The 20619-nt window shown below is 41.2% G+C and overlaps 1 protein-coding gene across 7 annotated transcripts in view; it reads left to right on the top strand.

Moving 5' to 3' along the window:
- Positions 1-20555, top strand: part of TMEM63A (transmembrane protein 63A) — a 38509-nt gene extending 17954 nt beyond the window's left edge. Inside the window, exons 14-24 of one of the 7 annotated variants that reach the window (XM_054062440.1) lie at positions 5-158; positions 776-882; positions 2556-2642; positions 3275-3337; positions 4253-4415; positions 5513-5618; positions 7523-7690; positions 10718-10833; positions 11211-11273; positions 11869-15594; positions 19358-20555. In XM_054062440.1, coding sequence (XP_053918415.1) covers positions 5-158; positions 776-882; positions 2556-2642; positions 3275-3337; positions 4253-4415; positions 5513-5618; positions 7523-7690; positions 10718-10833; positions 11211-11273; positions 11869-12039 — 1198 coding nt within the window. In that variant the 3' untranslated portion in view covers positions 12040-15594; positions 19358-20555. The other 6 variants (XM_054062443.1, XM_054062442.1, XM_054062441.1 and 3 more) reach the window with 6 other exon arrangements.
- Positions 20556-20619: the final 64 nt, after the last annotated feature.

A 20619-nucleotide genomic window follows, 5' to 3' on the forward strand; every position in this document is an offset into this window, starting at 1 on the left:
TCAGGAAAAATCTTTCAGTGCATGGACTGAAATGGTGGTTTAGATGGGCTTGCATTAATTTACTTCTCTTTATTGTGCTGTTTTTTCTTACCACTCCTTCCATAATCATCTCAACCATGGACAAGTTCAATGTCACTAAACCTATTCACTACCTTAATGTGAGTATCACCATATGTTTGGATATAGCTGTGTGTCAGATCAAGATGTTGATAAACTGATAAGTGTGAAGCAGGACAATGAAACAATGTCTACAAGCTAAATTCAGTTGAAATTCTCAGGACTGTTGTACATAACTGCTGATTAAAAAGCATCCATCCAGAATCAGGTCTTTACTCCTCTTTTGTTCCTTGGTAATAGGCTGGAGTAATTTAATCTGAAACTTTGTATTATTAGGAATGTCTTATTTATTTTTAGTAAAAATGTGTGTTCCAAATTTACGTAATTCTACATTTTGTAATAAAATACCCTTGCCAAAAATGGAATTTCAAGCTGTTCATTTAAAATACTTTGCAAAGCTAGTGTAAACTCCTTTATAACTGTTTTAATGGAATTAAACTTCTCTTTCATGGAATTTTAGTTCCCAATCCTACTCTTGTTTTTTTGATTTACACATCAGGGCTGAGCACTCACTCATTTTAAGACTGTATCTGCATATAATTTCCACAGTCCAGCCTGCTATAATTTACAAGAAAACCCAAAATATTGCAGCCTCTGCTCTACTCCGGCTGCATTAAAATGTTCTAAACACTTACTTCTTCCTTTCCCCCCACTCTAGAATCCCATCGTCAGCCAGTTTTTCCCGACACTTTTGCTCTGGTCCTTCTCAGCATTGCTACCAACAATTGTGTATTACTCAACTTTGCTGGAGTCCCATTGGACAAAGTAAGCAAGATTTTCCTCTGTTTTGGCCTTATCAGATGAATGACTAAAATAAATGGAGAAAGTGCTTATCTTTCACAAAGCTCGTAGCAGGGAATGTCATGTTCTTGTCTCTTTCCAATGTTTTAACTAACGCTTTGGAGTTTAAGCAATTTGTAATCAACACAGAAAGTGTAATCTGACCATGCAGTTTGCTTATGCTTCTCCCCACACACCTCTCTATATTTAATGATAACAAAAAAGTATAAGCAGGCGCAAAAGGTGTAGTTTCAAAGAAGTGTGGGTGGTGCCTCTGATCCCATAATTAGCTTACTCTTTGGGAATATAGGAGGTGTGGAATTGGATTCCCTTGGGCTGAGAACATTGAAGAATGCCAGAATCCCACTTCAGCAGAAACTGTTCCAACTGCTGGCATGCTGCTTGTTAACAGGGCATCCATCTTCTTGTTGCTTTGAGTGAAGAAACATAGGATATAACTCTTGGTGCACAACTTGGTTGCTGTTGGATATTGTTAGTAGTGGTCTAAGAAGACCTATGAGACCAAGGCCTGGCAGATGTGTTGATGCAAGGTTTTCAGATATGCCTGGTACACACCAGAGATACCAAGCACAGTGACATGCTGCTAACTTGGAGAACTTGGCACAGCTTGGTTTGGCACATGAGATTTCATCCCTGGTTTACTGACAGTCAGATAAAAGCATGATACTGCACACTGAATTCCTGCTTCGCTCAACTTCATTCAGTCTTTTTCCATAATACCTGTAGCCGCTTTTTGGTTTATATTCTAACATCAACTTTTTTGGCCTTTTTATTTTTTTGTACCATTCCCTTGTAAGACATCATCTCTGGAACCTACTGTTTATTCATCAAAGTTTTATTCTTTTCAGCAACTCATTTTTACTGTTTTTTCTTGGTGGTTTCACGCTAGCCACGTGGACTTTGTGCCCTTCTCAGTGCAGAATAGTTTTTAATGTCACTAGTGATCACAGATCTGATTTCAAGCCTTCATACAGTTATACTGATATGTCCCACCGTGCCCAACGAGTACGTGATCCTATAATAAAACCTCTGTGGTTTTAATGTCCTATCAGATATCACACTTAACAGTCTGAATTGTTTATAGCAATCGCTGTAGATTTCTGGCAACAGTGTTTTTTACTAGATAGATGTTCCTTCTCTTGCAGTAGGGGGATAGCATTATTAGTGTCATGTTGTTCCCAAAGACTTGACACTTGGCAAGAACAGTCAAGTAGCTTCTGTAAGTCTTTGGTTTCTTGGCAGTAGTGCCCTTTTACAAACTACCTAATCCCTCTTGGCATAACACTCGAGGAACTGTTTGTTTTACAAGCTGTTGTGAGATGTGAGTATCACTGGATGAGACACCAGCTGTGATTGTTGCATATCCCCTTGACTGTGGTACAGACTTGTAGTGATGCCAATCCAGAGTCTGCATTAATGTTCAGATGTGTTTTCTTTGCCTGAGAAGATACTGAAAGCCTGCCTGGTCCAAATTTGTGACTATCTCAAAGATGTTTGTTTTGTGAGTATCTTGTAGCAGTGTGATATGGTAGGGGACGCTAGAAGTCTGACAGGTGCTGGCATCATCTGGGAAAGATCCTTCATGTACCGAAGTCTTTCATATGAATTTCTTACTTAGTGACTTTTTATGTTGGTAGATCTGCAGAGAACAGAATAATGATGCATAAAGTCTACATATTTTTGATCTTCATGGTATTGATTCTGCCCTCCCTTGGTCTGACAAGGTAAAGAACCATAGTTTAACAGAGTAGCGTTTTGAGTATTTTTATCGTATGACACAACTTGCTTTTGTTTTCTGGTTGCTAGTTGAGGTCCAGTTGATGTACCCACACTCTCTCCAGCGTGTATGGATATATTGTCATTATGCATTAGAATTAAATGTTTGTCTTTCATCCAAGGACCTCAAAGTTCTTAAAGTTTCCAAAGGCTGACTTTTCTTTTAGCAAAGAAATTTAACACGTTGTAAGATCAATAACTAATTGAAAGTTGCCCATACTCTCCATCACAGCTGAGAACCCAGTGTCCCAACTATGTCTTATACTTCAATTATAGTTATCTGTTTCTTTCTACCTTTGACTGTTTCTCTGGCTAACTGGGTAACATGTATTTCTCCTATCTATATAACTGCTAAAAATGAATCATTGAAACTTTAGTATGAATTAGATGTTTCTGTTTTGTTTGGTTCTCTATCTTTTTTCCTATTTCTGACAATCAGTAACTGTGATAAAGCTAAAGCAGTGTTCAGATCAGTTGAGTAAATTCTCTGTCTGCTATGCCGATCTGAATCACTTAAGAAGCAATTTTACACAGTACAAAGCTGTTGGAGACTGAATTACATTAACTGTCTTTCTTTCAGCCTTGACTTTTTTTTCCGCTGGCTATTTGACAGAGAATCATCTGATTCTGCAGTTAGGCTGGAGTAAGTACTACCAACTCTTTGCTAAAGCATTGGTTTTTTCGGTCTTGTCTAGCCTTACTTGCTAGAATTTGCTTGGGGGTGGTACACTGTGGGATAATGTTGAGCTCCTGAATAGTGGGAGGAGTAAGTGATTTTGCTATGAAGAAATCCCTACTTCTTTCCTGCTATGTATGCAAACATTCAATAAAGAGACAGTTATTTTCCCAAAACCTTACAAATTTTGTAGAAGACAAGAAAGGATAGGATGGTATGATGGACGTGAGAAGGGACCAGAAAAGTGTGCTAGGGATTGTTGCGTGCCATGGACAGGGGGTGTTCCCACGGATTACAGTGAGACCAAATAGCTGCAGCCGTTCTCTTTCTGAAATCTATTGACTCCCGATTTTAAGAAAAATAATGTTTAAGAAACACCAGCATTGCAAATTTGCAAGTAATGGTTATTATAAGCTCTTGTGACTGTGGCTGGAGGGAAAGACTAGAATGCAATTATTAGGGCATAGGTTTCCAAATGCTGTTTCAACATCAGTAACAAGAAGGCAATTAGGGGTTAGTAAGCTAGGAGAGACAATTATTCTATTGCAGTCTTACCTCATCTTGTCTTGGGTTGCTGTTGCAGACATCCTGTGATGCTATCAGTGTTGCTCTGCTATCAGACTGCTATATCTTTTTGTGGACAGTTTATTCCTCATCTGAACTGCAACTCAGCCAGGCTCTTACGGTATACTAGACTTACTGCATTTATGGCTGTGTAGTAACTATTTTTCAACAAGATTATTGGAAGTCTTCTGGCCACTTCTTATGGTGTCCAGTGCTTATCCTTATGGTAAGAGGCTTCCAAAGGTAATAGGGATCCATTGTATACATACTATATCTGCTTGTCTGGTTTCCAGTTAATGTCTAATATCTTTCTTGCAGATGTGTCTTTTTGCCTGACCAGGGAGCATTCTTTGTGAACTATGTGATTGCGTCTGCTTTCATTGGCAATGGGATGGAGCTGCTGCGCCTGCCTGGCCTCATCCTTTACACCATACGTATGGTAATGGCGAAGTCCACAGCAGAAAGGAAAAATATTAAACAGGTATTAAAGCCTCTTCTTAGTAAGAGAAAAATGAATGACTGTTCCTTACTAGAAAGAGTGGGAGCCTCTATCCTTCGAACCATTAACTGTCATCTTCTGTCACTTTTTTTTTTGACATTTGTTTCACTCATCCATGACAGGTTCATTTTCCATTCATTTGCAGCATAGATAACAAGGAGGTATTTGTTCAAGTCAGAGGTTGTAAAAAATCAAACCTCAAGCTCTGAACTTCAGGTATGATTCATAGCTCCAAGTCAGAGATTTACGATTTGAATTTCATTGGATAATTCTAATTTTATCTTATGGTCTAAACTTCAGGGTTTTTTTAAATTCATGTCTGTCTATAGTTAGTTTTTTCTGTCAGTCCGCAGGTGTTTACAACTTGCTATAATCTGAACATATACCTAGCAAAATATATACTTACTATCTGTATTCCATTTTAAGAGATGGACTTTCACTTCCAGATGATGTATCATCTTGCAGCTTGAAATTCCATGTGTTACAATGGGAAATTAAGTCTGTATACAGCTGTACAGCTGCCTTGTTCCTTTTTTTTTTCTTTTTTATGCGTGGGTTCCATTTTTGAACAGTAGTAAGTGTTTAAAAGGATCTCTTAACTTGTATAGTACCCCTTGCTCTGGTTAAAATGTTTTGTCTTGATTTCCTGATCCCAAGAGGAAAAAGTGGGAATACTGACCACACCAAAGCTTTGATATCTTGAGTTTTCCCCATGGGAAAGCTGACACAAGGAACAGTACAGATTCAATGGATTCTGTAGTGAGATGAAGGTTCTGAGTTTAGCACAATTATTTTCTGCCTTGTGGTTTCCAGTAGTTGCTTCTTGTAGGTGAAAACTGACACTCGGCAATTACTTTGAGGCTATGAAAGAAGCAACATATTTTCTGTAACTACAGATGCTTAAAAGTCACAATACTTGATGTCCCTAATTACATCATTAGTGGTTTTTTGTGAAATAACTGATCTCTCCTAGGGAAAGAATAAGAACAGGTGAATTGTTGCTCTAGTGAATCTGTTCTGAACTTCTAACTCACTCATGTACGATATGTGATTTTTGTGTGTTTTGGTTTTGTTCCTAGCAACAAGCATTTGAATATGAATTTGGAGCGATGTATGCCTGGATGTTATGCGTGTTCACTGTCATCATGGCCTATAGCATTACGTGTCCTATCATTGTGCCGTTTGGTAAGTGTTTCAGTGACCTGTGGGCACTGTGTGGGCCAGGTGGGAGCATGTGGGAGGAGGGGGAGGTATGAAAGGCCAAGTTCTGCATTCTTATACAATGGTCCAATTTTCCTTCTTTTCTGGTGGAAAAACAGGGCAGAAGATGGTGAATTACTTAGCTCTTGTACTGCCTTCAGAAGCTAGAAGTATTTCTAAGGTCTATTAGACATTTATTTTATTTTTTCTAGTTTGAGTGCAGTAGGTCTGGTTAGTTAAGTGTAGGAATTTAGGTAGGTCTGGTGATGAGGAGATTATTTTTATCTCTGGGTTCTTGAGGTCTGTTAGAAGCAAGCTGCAGACAGTACCCAGCCTGGAGGTCCACCTTAAGCAGCCAAACTTGACTTGAGACATTCTAATTGCTAAATCCTTTAGGCAGATTTGAAATAACTTTTGTCCTAAGTTTGACTAATATATGTAAAGTAAAGCACAAAGCATGTTGATCCAGTAGCAAGAGACTGGGAAACTGCCTATGCTTTTCACTACTGCAGTTCTTCTGCATTGCAAACCATTTATCTAAAATTCCACATCCTGAATAAGAACTAGAAAAGGGGCTGTGGTCATCAGTGTGCTATGGACAGTTGTATGCTCTCTGGTTCCCACCTCAGGGATGTGACCTAACAATGTGCTGACTGCCATGCTGGGACTTGGTCTTGGAGAACACCACAGCTGCTGTTTGACTGGAAAAGTAAATGCTGTATACTCACTTGGGTAGATTTGCTGGTTTGGAAAAGCAGTAGGAGTTCAGGGCATCTAGGTGGAGCACAGCTGCCCTGTGGGGTACATAGAACTGCAGTCCTACAAGACCCCGACATCTCTAGATCTCCAAGTCACAGACTTCCTCTTTCTACGAAGTTTCTCTTAGTTGGTTTATCTCTGTCCCATGAACAAAGCTTAACACTTCAGCGTGAAGTTGCTTATATATCTGGCTTTGACTACTTTCTTCTTCCTGTACCAGCCATTAAATCCTGGATGGGTGTGCAAGAAATTTAGCAATCTGCCTAGAACTCATGGACAGTTGACCATGTTTAGTGACTGTAGCATGATATATGCCTTATTTTATTGCACCTTTCATTCACAGAGATTCTGGATGTCACAAGAATTACATATAAAGAATCATTTAAGCGAATATAGGTATTTCCACTCTGGAAACCTGTTTATCAGGCATGTGTAGTACTACATCACTTTGTATAGTTGGTATTTTCCTTTTCTAATTAAAAATTTTAGAGCGCTAGATACAACATAATTAACTAAACTAGATATTTTTCAGAATTGGTTTTAATCAACAAGCTTATTATTGGGAGAATGTGGCCAATTTCTTGGAACAATGTACTTGATATTTATTTAGATTTTGTTTTGTATGCAACTGTAAATATCTAAACGTGTTACTGAATAGCAGAATTGTTGCAATTCATAGCTCTCATGGCAGTAACTGGCTTTTCTGGGAGACAAGAGATAGCTGACTTGAAATCCAGTCATGAATCAGTTGAAGGCTGAGAGGAAGGCATTAAGCCACTGTTAGACCTTTCTTACTTACTAGTATGGTGCTGGAGTTACTGAATCTTCCCTTCTGGCTTGGCCTCTGTGTGCCAGCATGAGGATGGAGCTCTGGGTTCTCTCTGAGAACAGGAATAGTGCCACAGAAAATTGTGTGGGGAGGGGGAAGGATGGGGAAATTGGGCTGCGGATGCAACGCTGTTAGGAGCAGACTGCTGTAATGCAGCTGTACCCCATTCATGTTTGGGCTGTACCCACCATTGACACCTAGGCTTTGAGTCACTTGATTTGGGTAGATCTCCTCACATGATTGTTGCTCTTTATCAAGTCTTCCAACAGCCTCTCCTTGGCTCTCCCTTGTTTCCTTCCAGGTTTAATATACATACTCCTGAAGCACATGGTTGACCGTTACAACCTTTACTATGCATATCTCCCTGCCAAGCTGGAGAAGAAGATGCACTTTGCAGCTGTGAATCAGGCCCTTGCAGCTCCAATTCTCTGCCTTTTCTGGCTCTATTTTTTCTCATTTTTGCGGCTAGGTAAGTACTGCCTTTCTCTACCTAGAAGCTGCTCCTACCTCTCTTGCCAACTTACCTAAATTATATGTGAAGTTTCATAGGCTTTGTGGCTTTTCTTTTTGCTCCCATAAGTGGGAAATCATGGTGATTAACTGTGGCACTGAATTATACATCATTTGCAGCCTTTAAGATACTCTGATGGAGATGGTCGATATGTTGACTTAAAAATCTTAGCATGGAATTTTGTATTTCTTCATTTTACAGGAGATCATGTGTTCCCTAAACCTGTAAAGTTTAAATTGGCCTGTTGGGCAGTGGACTGACAGACAGTAAATATACCAAAAGTTTATTCAGAGTTAGCCCTTTCTAGTAAGGTGGTCTCTAGCTTCACTACCTGCATTTGTGTAGTCTGTACGTAATTTGTCTAAGTGAACTGGCTACTGCCTCTTGTACAGTTGTCATTGAGAAAAACTGTTAAAATGTTGGCTAATGCTAGCAAGACCTGTGTTCTGCGTCATCTGTCAGATTTTACATGGAAGATGGCAGCGAGATGGTGACTCTCCTCCCCATATAGTAATTTAAAAACTCCAGTTTTGTGTATAATTTATTTAAAAAATAGGGGTGTCCTGTATTTTGCAAATACTTGGCTTCTATACTGTTAGCTGTGGTGTATGAAAAGCTTTGACATCAGAAAAAGTAGGCAATAGCACATGGCTTTCTATCATTGATACAGGGGAGGAAGCATTTGGCATGGAACAGGGATGCTGGTGATGCTGGAAGGAGCTGAGCTTGCTTTCCTGGAAAAGACGCCCTTGGTGTCTAACTGTATTTTACCCTCTCTGCTTTCACAGAGCTGATAATAATCACAGACTCATAGAATCATGAGGCTGGAAAAGACCTCTGAGATCATTGAGTCCAACCATAGCTATCTGCCACGAAACTGTATCCTTAAGTACCTCATCTACCCATCTTTTAAACACAATCAGGAAGACCAACAGATCGGTGTTCCCTAACATAACAACAGAATTTCTAGAGCGTGTTTTAGAAAAATCAATTCCAAACACGCAGTAATTGATGCGCCTCTAATTATTATGAAGGAAATCCTGGTATAGTAAAAAACGAATCTTTATAATAGCGTTGTCTTGTTCTGCATCTGTGGTAAACCCATAATTTGTCATGGAACTCAATGGAAGACACAGATTGGATTATCATGTTTGGCTTGGTCAGTACACAGGATCCTCCTTATGGGATACTGTTCAGTGATTTATAAGCGCATAGGGCAGTCTAGCCAAGTGGTACAAGTCTGAGAGGTAGGAACTTGGGATTTTTATTTCATTGCCATAGATTTTATTGCTGCTTCTTGTGCCAAAGAGAAGGAAGGAGTGGGGAAGAGTGCTCTGCTTCCTTATCTACAAAATAAATCGGTTTATGGTGCGTAAAGCTTGATCATTGATTTGTATAGCTTGCCTGGTGTTGGTCTGGTTGCACAGTACATGGTAATAGTGCTTTCTTCTTCATATGAATGTAAGGCTGGAAGAACTTCTTTCCCACTTCTGAGACAGGATGAAATATCACTTGACTGCATACAGTAGGTGATGGGCTGTACTGGTGCCATCTGTTTCCTTCTCAGTTGCTGTTTTCTTCCTCAGCTCTGTGCCATCCATCCTACACCAAAAGCACCACTAGGCCGCTCACAACAGAGGCGGCGATGGTACTCTCTGCATTTCAACCCATCTCCTGGGATGGTCACTTCAGTCCCATCGTCTCTAGAACTCTTGGTAGGGAGGAGTGCTGAGGGCATAGGGCAGGGAAAACTGATCTTTGGAGATTTCTTCTTCCCTAATCTCTGCTGTTTGACTTGTGGTTCACACATTGGCTTTGGTGTAGACGTGCCTCACCACTGGTAAATACTGATGTTACCTTCATTTATTAAGCAAACTCTTCTAAAGGATACTCCAGAGTTGTTTTCTGTTTTGCGGGGGTGTGTCTGTGTGTCTGTGTGTTTCCTAATATCGTATTCAAGTCATCTTTGCCACAAAATAAGATTTATTTCCTTCAGAAACTGAGAGATTCCCCAATGGACCTGAAGAACAATAAGTCACTGTAATCATTGTAACATTTTCCATAATAGAGGCTGCTACCATGTCCTTTCCTGTAGTTTTCTCTCTCTCTCTCCTTCTCTTTCTGTCTCTGCAGAAAAACTTACCTTTCAGCCTAGTTCATGTTTACTCAGTTTCTTCTCATTGTTCCTTTTCTTTGGATTCCTCTTAGTTCTGTTTATGTCTTATCACGGTGTCCTACACAGACAAGGCTGCTCAAGATGAAGGTTCAGTAGCACCAAATTATTTTGTATAGGTACCAAAGACTTGCTTTTCTGTTTTCATTATAACCCTTCACATGTTTTGTATCACTATGGGTGTAACACTATGGGGTGCTTTTCAGCTAGTAATCATCAGTTGTGTTCTGCAGTGCTTATCCCTCATAGCTACATTTAATTTTTCTTTCCAAATTGTAGTTAGTTACAGTTTTCTACAGACACTTTGATCTTACTGTTAGCTTTGGGTTTTTTTTTCAGTTGAATGAGGATGTGGCTGTTGATTCTGAGGGTAATTTTGGTGGGGTTTTTTTCTGATTATTTTTTCCTTTGGGTTGTTTTAGAGCCATCTAGTTTGGTGCCAATGTCATATTTAATAAATGGAGTCTATTATTGCATTTCACAGATGATTAATGAGAATATTTTAGAATTAGGTCCACAGTAAAGGATGGAGGGAGGAGGAGAAGAATGTCTGTGTCTTGTTTAGCATTCAAGTATTGCAGCTTGGGCTTTAAGGAAGCTGGGAAAACCACTTGCTCAGCAGGTTTACTAAACAACAAGCTTTGGGCACAATGAGGTTCTCCTGTTTGTGGCTGGAAGTGGTGTCCAGTCCTTTAAGGGAAAAAAACAAACAAGGCTTCTGAAAATGGGAAAAATGAAGTAAAGTTTTGTTTGGTTTGTGTTGTTTCTCCTGCTGTGTATATTTATATTGTATTCTCTGGGGATTTTTCTAGGCTTTAAAGCACCTACAACCATGTTTACCTTCCTAGTTGTCAACATCACAATTGTTATTTGCTTGGCTTATACTTGTTTTGGCTGTTTCAAGTACCTCAGCCCACTGAATTACAAGGTAAGTGATTGAAACCGGACCTGTTTCAGCATCTCCCTACGTGCTTGATGTAGCAGAAGCTATTCTTGCTGGGTTATTTGTGGCTTCTCACTAGCAATGTCTGTCCACAAAGGTTCATTCTGGTGAGGTGGCTAAAGGGGGTGACAGTGGAGGGAGGCTGCTCGGCACAGTGGAAAGTCTGACAGTGTTAGCAGGAACTGAATTTGAGAAGAAAGAGTAGTGTGGAAGAAGTATGCAAAAAGGATTGAAGGGGATATTACCAGCACTGCCTAAAGATCTCTCTGTGCAGGTTTTCGGGTGCTTACAATCTCTGTATATTGTTTGGACCTAACTATTTGATATTCTCTCTTCCTTTCCCCACCTGTTACTGGTTACAGATAGATGATGTGCAAGGCGAAAGAGGAAATGACACAGATGTACCAACCATCCCAACATCTTCTGTAAGAAGTTAAGAGTTACTAATATTCTCTTAGATTTCCTAGGGAAGTTTAATTTCTCACCCTGCTTACAAAAGAGTTTGTGTGTGGGACATATCAGTCTGAATGGACTGTGGGAATTCCCATATGTGTGTAGAACTGGACAGTTCTGCAGCTGGGCTCCTTGACTGCTCTCAAGTGGTGTTCCAGAAGTACCTTCAGCTGATGTTTTAAGAGTAATTGAGACATGTCACTTCTAGCATCTCTGTATGCTGTGTTCTGGGCCTTACACTAGACAGATTCTCACATCTGGATAGCTGTCAAATGCAGTCAGTTGCCACTGCTTTGTGACTGTGAAAGTTGTGACATGTAACAGATCTTACCTGCCATGTCACTAAAAAGGATGTAGGACTGAGGTAGAACTAGTGATTTTTTTGCCACAGTCTGCACGTACAGGTGAGCGTTGTACCAGGAAGCCTCTGTTAGTGTGCAAAAGTGTGTGTTAAGGTGAAGAATGGGAAATGGATGAAGAGCGGCGAGGGGAAAAGTTATCCTGGGTGAATTATCCCAATGTTATATTTGGAGAACCTGGTAAAATCCTTAACACTTGTGATTTCAGATGTACGTCCCCAGAGTTTTGCATCCTCATGCTACAGAAAGAACGATGCTTGCCCATAAGGAGCAGCAATCATATGGCTCCATGGACAACACTAGTCCGCAGGGAGAAGAAATTGTAAACTGTTCTGCTGGACCTGCAATTACTGAGCAGGCGTTGAGAGGTTCACGTTGAATGCCAAGGACTAACACAAGGTGGGGCGCTTGCTCCAGGTTTAGGAGAACCAATTCCCCACTACCACCTGCTAAGCATTCTGTTTTGTTTATGTACTCCTGCCTACAGAAGATGTATGGTAATAACTAATTTTGTGGTCTGCAATTGTGCCCGGAAATTAAAATGCAGATGTCTTGGGACTGATTGTTTTCCAGGCTGTCAACACACATTTTGAAACAAACGTGTTGAACACAGAGATGCTGATTCTCAGGGACTTACTTATGCTATCTCTTCACTTGCCTTATGAAAATAACTGATGCTGCATACAGATAACTGGTCACCAAAGCAAATGCAGCTATTACAGCTGCCATTTATTTATTCAAAATAATGTTTGGGTTTTTTTTAAAAAAAAACACCAACAAATCAACCTCTAGTATTTATAAACCTCTTGGAATGTGTTAAATCCTGAGGCAGTGTCACTTTTGATGAAAATGCTGTTTGTGTGGGTGCTGAGGATGGTGTGTGGGAGTCTGTCCTCCTGTCACCCAAAGGAGTCGGTGTATACTTGACGTTCATTCTTTGAAAGAGATGAGGGAGTTACGGTGCACTTGGGTACTAAAAAGTACCAAAGCAAAATGACTGGTGTAAAGAAGGGAGTGGTTTATATTTTTTTTTTGGAGAGCATTTAGGTTGTTAGTTTCTGTTCACTATTTTTAAGGGACTTCCACAATGAAAGTTCACCTGCTAACAATAAAGGATGTAAACATTTTATCTTTCTTTTAATCTTGGGTCAAAATGACAGTTCTCTGGATTTTCTCTATAATGCCAATTATGTGAGCTGTTAAGATACTAAGCTTTTAAATTATGTAGTAGGTGCCAATTTATTCCAAAGCACAATGTGTCAAAACGTAACTAAAATCACCGAGCAATAAAACACTGAGATCAGAGGAATTTCAGGCTGTCTTGACTGATGTGTTTTATTTGTGTATTGAAATAATTCTTTTGCAAGCTGCCTCACATCATGATCCATGTCATGAACTGTTCATAAGAATGCTGTCACGAGGCTTGGAATGGCAGTATGTCCCATGAGAGATTTGACTACTTTTAAATGTCTCAAGGGGATAAATCTTGGTAACCTTTGGGTAGGAGAATGTTTTGGCCCTCCCCATCCCTCTGTCTGCATGCTCATCATTAAGCTGTTCCTGAACTTGTATTCTAGCATGTCTGTGAAGCAGCAACCTCTTGAGATGGAGTAGAATTTGTGCCATAAATGTGTGCAGATGTTCAGTGTCTTGCAGGGCTACCTCCAACTTCCCGAGGCCAGCACTCAGGATGAATGCTGAGCAGACCTGCCCTGCTGTAAGAAGGACCCTGCAGAGCTCTGATAACCCTGGTGACAAGTCTACCTTGTTAGCTGAAGGTACATGTGACTCCTGGCCTTTAAAAGGCAAGTGAGGAGCCTTATCTAGTGAAGGGGCATGGGTTTGTGTCCAACTTCTTTATACCATCACTTCAGTGTTGCAGTTTAGTTAGCGGAGTGTGGGACGGGGGAGTGTTTGATTTTTAGCCGTTGTGGCATTACTGTAGGTGGTATGGATGCGGAATATTGTAGGGGTTCTTTTAGCAATCATGTTATTACTAGAGGTGGTGTGAACCCTGGATACAAACTGCCATTTGAGATTGGTATTCAAGAAAAAAAGAAAACCAGCAGACCACATTTTCCACTTGTCGCTCATACAACTGTCAGGACAGAGAGCCTGTTGTATTAATTGGAACAGTTGCAGACTTCTGATCTAACTCCTTGCTAGCTGCAGTACCCCACCTCATACAGGTGTCTGCAGAAGCAGTGGGCACTTAGGAGTTCACTAACCGAGGAATCAAACAAATGATTCAGCTACCACACTCGACCTGTTTACAATGCTGGCATTAGGGGAGTTTTATGCTCCATGGTGTAACATGCTTTTTTTGAACAAGTCTTTTTTGATATTCACCGTGAGGTTCTTTTTGTCATATTAAGGACAAAACCTCTTGGTGATTAGATTTTTTTTTTTTTTTTTTTGTGCTTGGAGGGCTGCTGAACCTTGGTAACAAATTCCTTGTGGCTAGCACAGGTTCAGTATAGACAGGGCCAGCTCTCCTGTGATCTTCCCACCTCCAGCCATGCTTATGTGCTTTGGATATAGAGTATGGAAACCCTACTAGGTAACAGAAAGTTGCATCTTGCTAAACAGTCATTGCTGGCATTTGAGGAACTGGCCCATCTGTCTGATGGGGGAACCACCTGCATATTTCACTTGCCATGTAGCAGCCATTCTCGTTCATCAGTGTTGCTTTGTGGCAGTTACACTCGTATGTCTGTGATATTAGAACATGCATTAGTCTGAGTAAAGGTTGGGATCACCTATTAGTAAATTATCACAAGACCTCCATGTAACACCACACACAAATTGAAGGCTGATTTATCAGCTTCGTTATATTGTGCTTGCTTCAGAAAGCATCTCTGAGAGCTGGAAGTAATTAGAAACTGCACTGGCTCCAATTCATTCTTTCATGCTGGTGGATATCTCTGAGGAGATAAAATTAGATCAGCGGAGAAACTCTTTGCATTCCTTGCTGAGCCTTAGAGAAAATCTGTGGGATGGAAGCCTCAACAAATGCTGATATTGGCTGCACTGTATTTGAAATTCATATTTAAAACCATTGCACATTCTTTACTGTTCCTTTTATAAATCTTTTGGCAGGAAGCCTAAGCAAATGGCCCAGATGGAGTTACTGACTGTGGCTCCCAGAAGCCATATTTGCTGAGATCCAGCGCCTGCTGCTTGCCTTGCATTGCTCAGTTGGAACAACTCCTCCCCCTGACCTTGGTCCTTGCAAAGTCCTGACGTATTCTAGCAGCCGCCACCAGCAGTGCTCCTGTGGAACACGAATCCTGGACAAGTCTGACATGCAAACATGAGTAAGCCCTCCAGTGTGGTCTGTGAGGAGATTCTCTGTGACACAGCTGAGAGGACAGCCTCTGAAGAGTTGAAGAACGGAGCCCATTTGATATTGTACAGTTCACTACACTTCTGCAAAGGCTTCACTGTAGCATTGTCTTCACTACAGAAGAAAATCATCTGTATGTTGTACTGAGACTCCAAAAACCTTGGCTTGTGTAGATACACCCAGCTCTGTGCCAGTCAGAGTGTGTTCTATAAGTATGCCCAGTCTGGTTCACCTCCTGCCCTATCTCAACACATGCTCAACACCCAAACGGTGATTGCAGCTTCTCATTTGCATTAGGTGCACACATCCTGCCTTGTCTTCCGTTGTGCTTTTCTTATGTCCTAAGCCAAAAGCACATCTCAGTGCTTCAGTGCAGCATTAGACCATGTTTTTCCTCTCTTAGCAGAAATACGGCTCCCAGCACTACCTCCCATGTGGAAGCATCACAACTGAAAGCTTTCTCATGTGTGATCTGCAGGTAGTTTGTTCATTAATGTTTGGAAGCCTTTTCCTGTTATGCTTTTCAAGAAAGTGAGCTTGTCCTACAAGGAGCACATCGGATCTCTTCTGGTTCTTGGCCAAAGTGAGGTGAGAGGCACAGGAAGATTCGGAGAGTAGGCGATCTTTTTCTGTCACTAACACAAACCTAAGCCCATTGAGTACAAAGAAAAGACACGCTTCATTGTCTCTGAACTGCAACAACACAAGGGAACGCACACTTTTAATTCCAAATGATGGCCATAACTTTTAAAGAGAACATATGTCTTATTTTCTTAATGTGTTTGCAAATTCTGTCTCTAACCTAGACAAGACTTCTCAACTGGTTCTGCTTGTCACCTGTCTGTAACAGCTGCAAATGCCTTTTGCAGATATTTCAGAGGTACAAAACCTGTTCTTTCTGAGGACAGCTGTCTGACAGATCAAAACAGCAAGGAAATGACCAAAGCAGAGACAATGAAATCTGGTTCATTATAACAGAATAGTCTTCCCTCTAATTTGTTGGTTCTTGGGTTATCTCCTGGCTCTGGCTTTTTATCTGACATCCTTTTGGTTAGGCTGTAGGATCTCAGCTGCAGCAAATGCAGCATCCCTGTTTTTGTCTGTTAAAACAGCGCTTGTGGGTTATCTTTGCTTGCTTGTTGTCAGCAGTATCCGTAAGCATTTGTTGTTTGGAGAGATGTATGTATCATAATTAGCTTTTAATTCTTAGGATGGAACAAAGAATGTGGCCCCATGGATTAACTGGTGTAGCATATGAACCTGCTCCTCCCTACTCAGAGGGCATCCATTGCTAATCTCTTCCAAATGAGGGCCCAGTCTCCATTGAAGGGTGACTCTGGACTCCTGGTTGCATACAGGGAGAGAGATTTGTTCCCTTCAAAGCAGCTTGTTTCTTGCCTTCCTGGGTAAGCTCTGGTGTAACATGTACCCGATTCAGTGTGTGCACTTCAGTGCTGCTATGCAAACACAGGCAGCATGAGGAATAAACAAGAGGAGTTAGAGAAGTGCATGTGATGGTAGGGCTGTAATCTCAGTGGCATCACAAGAGACATGGTGGGATGAATCCTACGTCTGGAGCATTGGGTTACAAGCTCTTCAGGAAGCATGGGCAAGGGAGACAAGGAGGGGATGGCAGCAGGGTTGGAAATGGGTGATCTTCAAGGTGTCTTCCAACCCAAACCATTCTATGATTCTATGACTACAGCTATTGGTGCCTTGCAGGATCTCATCTCTGCTGAGAGTGCACCTACTAATCTTTCAACTTCCTCCAATGGAAGAAAGTCTAAGTTATCTAATGGACAACTAGGAATGAAGCAATGGTAGGTGGATCATGTTGAGAAGGAAAGATGGGCTATTTACCAGGAAGCCAGTATCAGCAGGACAGGAAAAATTGGTTTGGCTTTGGATGTAGAGTGGATACCAGTGGGGATAAATACCAGGCACTGAGAGGAATTTCAGAGCTGAGTTTATGGTTTCTCACTGGTCTCAGGGCCTGCCCCGGACCCAAAGCAGGCTGAGCTGCTGCTGCTGCGAGAGACAGACAGCTGGGCTGCCAGCACAGCCAGAGCCCCTACTCCGCCTGGGGACTAGGGGGCTTTGCAAAGGGGATGCTGGGCCCTGAGCAGCAGCTGGGCAGGCAGCATAGCCAAGGTGAAACAGCCTGTTTCCCTCCTCACATCTCTTTTGTGCTGTTGAAACAGTCTTTTGTGCTGTTGAAACATCTCTTTTGTGCTGTTGATTCAGCCTTCACGTAGAGTTGAGTTTGTCGTGTTGGTTTCTTTGATTCAGTAGCTGGGATGTTGAGTGTAGTTTTGTCTTCTGTTTCTATTCACCTTTTCTCCGTACCATACTCCCTCTGCACTGGTATCTGCAGTGGTTTGAACTATTGCTGCAAAGGGGGATTAGCTTTCATTTAAGAACATGGAAACCCATCACTTAAATTTCATTTATCGTTCATCCTATCCTCAAAACTGCAGGCATACAGTTATTAAACAGAGGGGGAGCGTAAGCATCTTTCTTAGCATCTTAAAATCCAATCAGGAAGGTATTTTGAGGACTGAAGTTTGGACTACATCTAGCAAGGGGAAAGAGCTGTCACTTAGCACAGATCTGTTTATAAATACTGCTCTCCAAGAGACAACTGACAATTGTAATGGGGCTAATTCTTCTAGCAGCACTGGCAGAACACCGTCAGGGCTGTCTGGCACCGCACAGGAAATTTCTTCCATGAAAGAAAACTAATTCTAAACAAGATGGTTTTAGTGTGAGTTATGTTGCTTGAAGTGCTATTACAGCGAGTGAAACAAGTGGCATTGTTTCTCAGTGTTTTAAAATAAGCTACCCTGCAATCGATATGGATTTATTCCTTGCCTCTTCCCACAGCATCCAGAAGGATCTTTCATTTTTCTTTCAGACAAAAATGTATCTTCGTTTAATGCATATTATCTATTGCACCTTCTGTGAAATACAATGTACGTTTGATTGTCTGCCTAGAGTGGATCAATCCCTGCCTCCAGGCAATTCTCGCTGACTCAAGGTGATGAACAGTGCCCTTACAGATCTAGATCAAGCTGTGATGCTGCATTCTACTTCTCACTAAATGATGGTTTAACTTCCTTTTTCATATGAAAGTGTGATGCAGGGGCAGAGTGTAAGTTCTGTTTACTTTCAATGGCACCTTAATGGTCCTGAACCATTCTTATCCAGACACTTCATGGGCTATAACTGGCTAATTAAAAAGGAGGGTGTAGGTCAGCTACTTCTTTCTGTCTCATTGTGGGATAAATGCATGTTTTGGAGAAACATGAGAAGGAATGGCTTTTAGGACAGCAATTTCTTTGACTTTGGGACAACTTTGGTCCAGAAATAGAAGCTTCACCAAGAAATGGCACTGGAGCAAAGCGCTTTGAGCATCAGTGTGTCACTAGATTCTGGGTTCTCCTGAAAGGCTGTAACCCTCAAAGAGCCTTATTCCCAAGAAACAGGTCAGCCAGCCCAACAGCAGCGCCTTTGGCCTTGTTAGAGGAAACTTACCATACTCAGTTACTGGCTAACAGAAATGTTAAAACTATTTCTGACTACCTGACTGGCTTCTGCATTACTCATTGCAGCGCTCTACTAAATAATTGCCCATTAGCCAACAGCAGAGCATTTCAGAAGTCTGGATTCACTCAAGGTGGTTATCAAATCCAAATCTCAAGCCCGTGGGAGAATTACTCCCCCCTGCAGGAAGAAATGTAGAGACTATCACTAGCCCACAAACACTTCATTAGTGTTAAACCTTGCACTACAGGCAGTGGAACTGGCTGCATTTTGCTGAAGCAAGATGATTATTTGGAAAAAGAGGAGGGGAATTGATGGAAGTCTTCACAGCTGGCACATAGATGAATTTTATACTTTTTCATATTGTCATGGTATTTCACCAAATTTTTGTAACTAAGATTAGATAAGTAGGTGATAAAAACCAGCTGCTGGTAGCTGTGAGCTTAAGCTTTCAGAAGTGTGATATGAGAATTCAGAACAACCTTTGCTATATAACAGGCATTTAATTATAATTTTTAAGCTTCTAAAGTCTAACCCTTTTACAACCAGACTTTCTTCTCTTTCAGACAGTAGCTAATCAGACTCATTTTTGTGCTGAATTCAGTGTCTCTGTGCCTATCTTTGATACTCAGTAAAACTGACAGTGTGGACAGCTTGTGTTTATAGTAGGCTGAAGGGCACGTACCTGGCCAAGAATGTGCTTGCTTACTGCCTGTGGTCATTATCATTGTCTCAGGTTGCTGAGCACTGTGAAGCATATTTTAAAATAGAAAGCTTCTACAGGTGGGTTTTTTTTTTTTTCCTCCAGCTCTTTATTGGTGACTGGTGCTGGATGAGCTGCTGTAACATAAGATCACAACAGAGTTGCGATGTGCCTGCTTTCATCAAGGCTGGGCCCCTTCAAGCAGATCTGCTCCAGAAGGGAGAGAGAAAATGCTTTGAGCCTTCTGTTCACATCTGAAAATCGGTTTGGCAGGTATCGTATAGCAGACTTCCTTCCCACTTTCTCTGGGCTGTGACTGAGCAGTCCCTGGGGAAGTATTCAGTTATATCAGTATATGGCAGCGCTCCCTCGCACCACAGCAGATTTCTGTGTGTGCATTAAAAATGGGAAAAGATGATCTTTAGTTCTAAAATACAAGGCCATGCATGGGACAGAAGTAAGGGAAAAACAAATATCCAAAGACTGAGACTTGTGCAAGAGGGATCACAGTGGTGCCTGTACCAGCTGTTGTCAGAGGAGAGACGATTCCTCCTGAATAAGCAACCTTTTTTAAATATACTGAACCTGAAACAAGTTTGGGGATGATCTTCTCTGAGAAGAGCCTATTTTAGACAAAGTGCATGATTCTGTATTTTTTCCTGAACCACACAAATTTTGCCTAATGAAAGTATTTACAAGTAAATGTGAATTAACACTCACTACTAATCTGGAAGCAGTCAGCTGTCTTAAAGAATTCAAGCACAGCTTGAAGATCAAAGGCAGCACTGCAGACAGATCTCAGGGAGGGAGACTTGACTGCTACTGCACCTTCCTCTACTGGCATCAGGGTGCAGAAGCACAGAAGGCAGAGGAAATGTAGCAAGAAGTCTCAGCTCTGATCCAGGTTGTTCCATAACCCATCTGCCCTAATGATTTTCTGTCATGGCGTATCAGGTGCCTTTGAGCACCAGGATTCAAATGTGCCCAGCAGGAGTGCCGACTTCCCTTCTGTGGAACAAATTACTTGGTATTATAGAGTCTGAAGCCCTGTGGGATGGAGCTGGAGTTACTGTGGGGTTTTTTTTAACAGCTTCCATTTCAATTAATATTGTGAAATAATATTAATCCATGCAAGTGTTATTGATGGGTTATATTTCCCTGTGCTTGCAGGGGTAGGGAAGTGTATCAGCAGTGACTGGAGAACAAAACCATACTGAAATCAGTCATCTGGATATAGTTTAAAAGCATTTGAAGCTCAACTGCATGCACTAAGGACTGATGCTGACAAAAACATATAGCCCTTCAAATTCAGTTTTCTTTAAGCGGTTTGCCTTGAACCTGACCTTTTTAACAGAAGCAGTACATAA

Source organism: Cuculus canorus, chromosome 3 (genome assembly GCF_017976375.1).
Source record: "Cuculus canorus isolate bCucCan1 chromosome 3, bCucCan1.pri, whole genome shotgun sequence".
Lineage (NCBI taxonomy): Eukaryota > Metazoa > Chordata > Aves > Cuculiformes > Cuculidae > Cuculus > Cuculus canorus.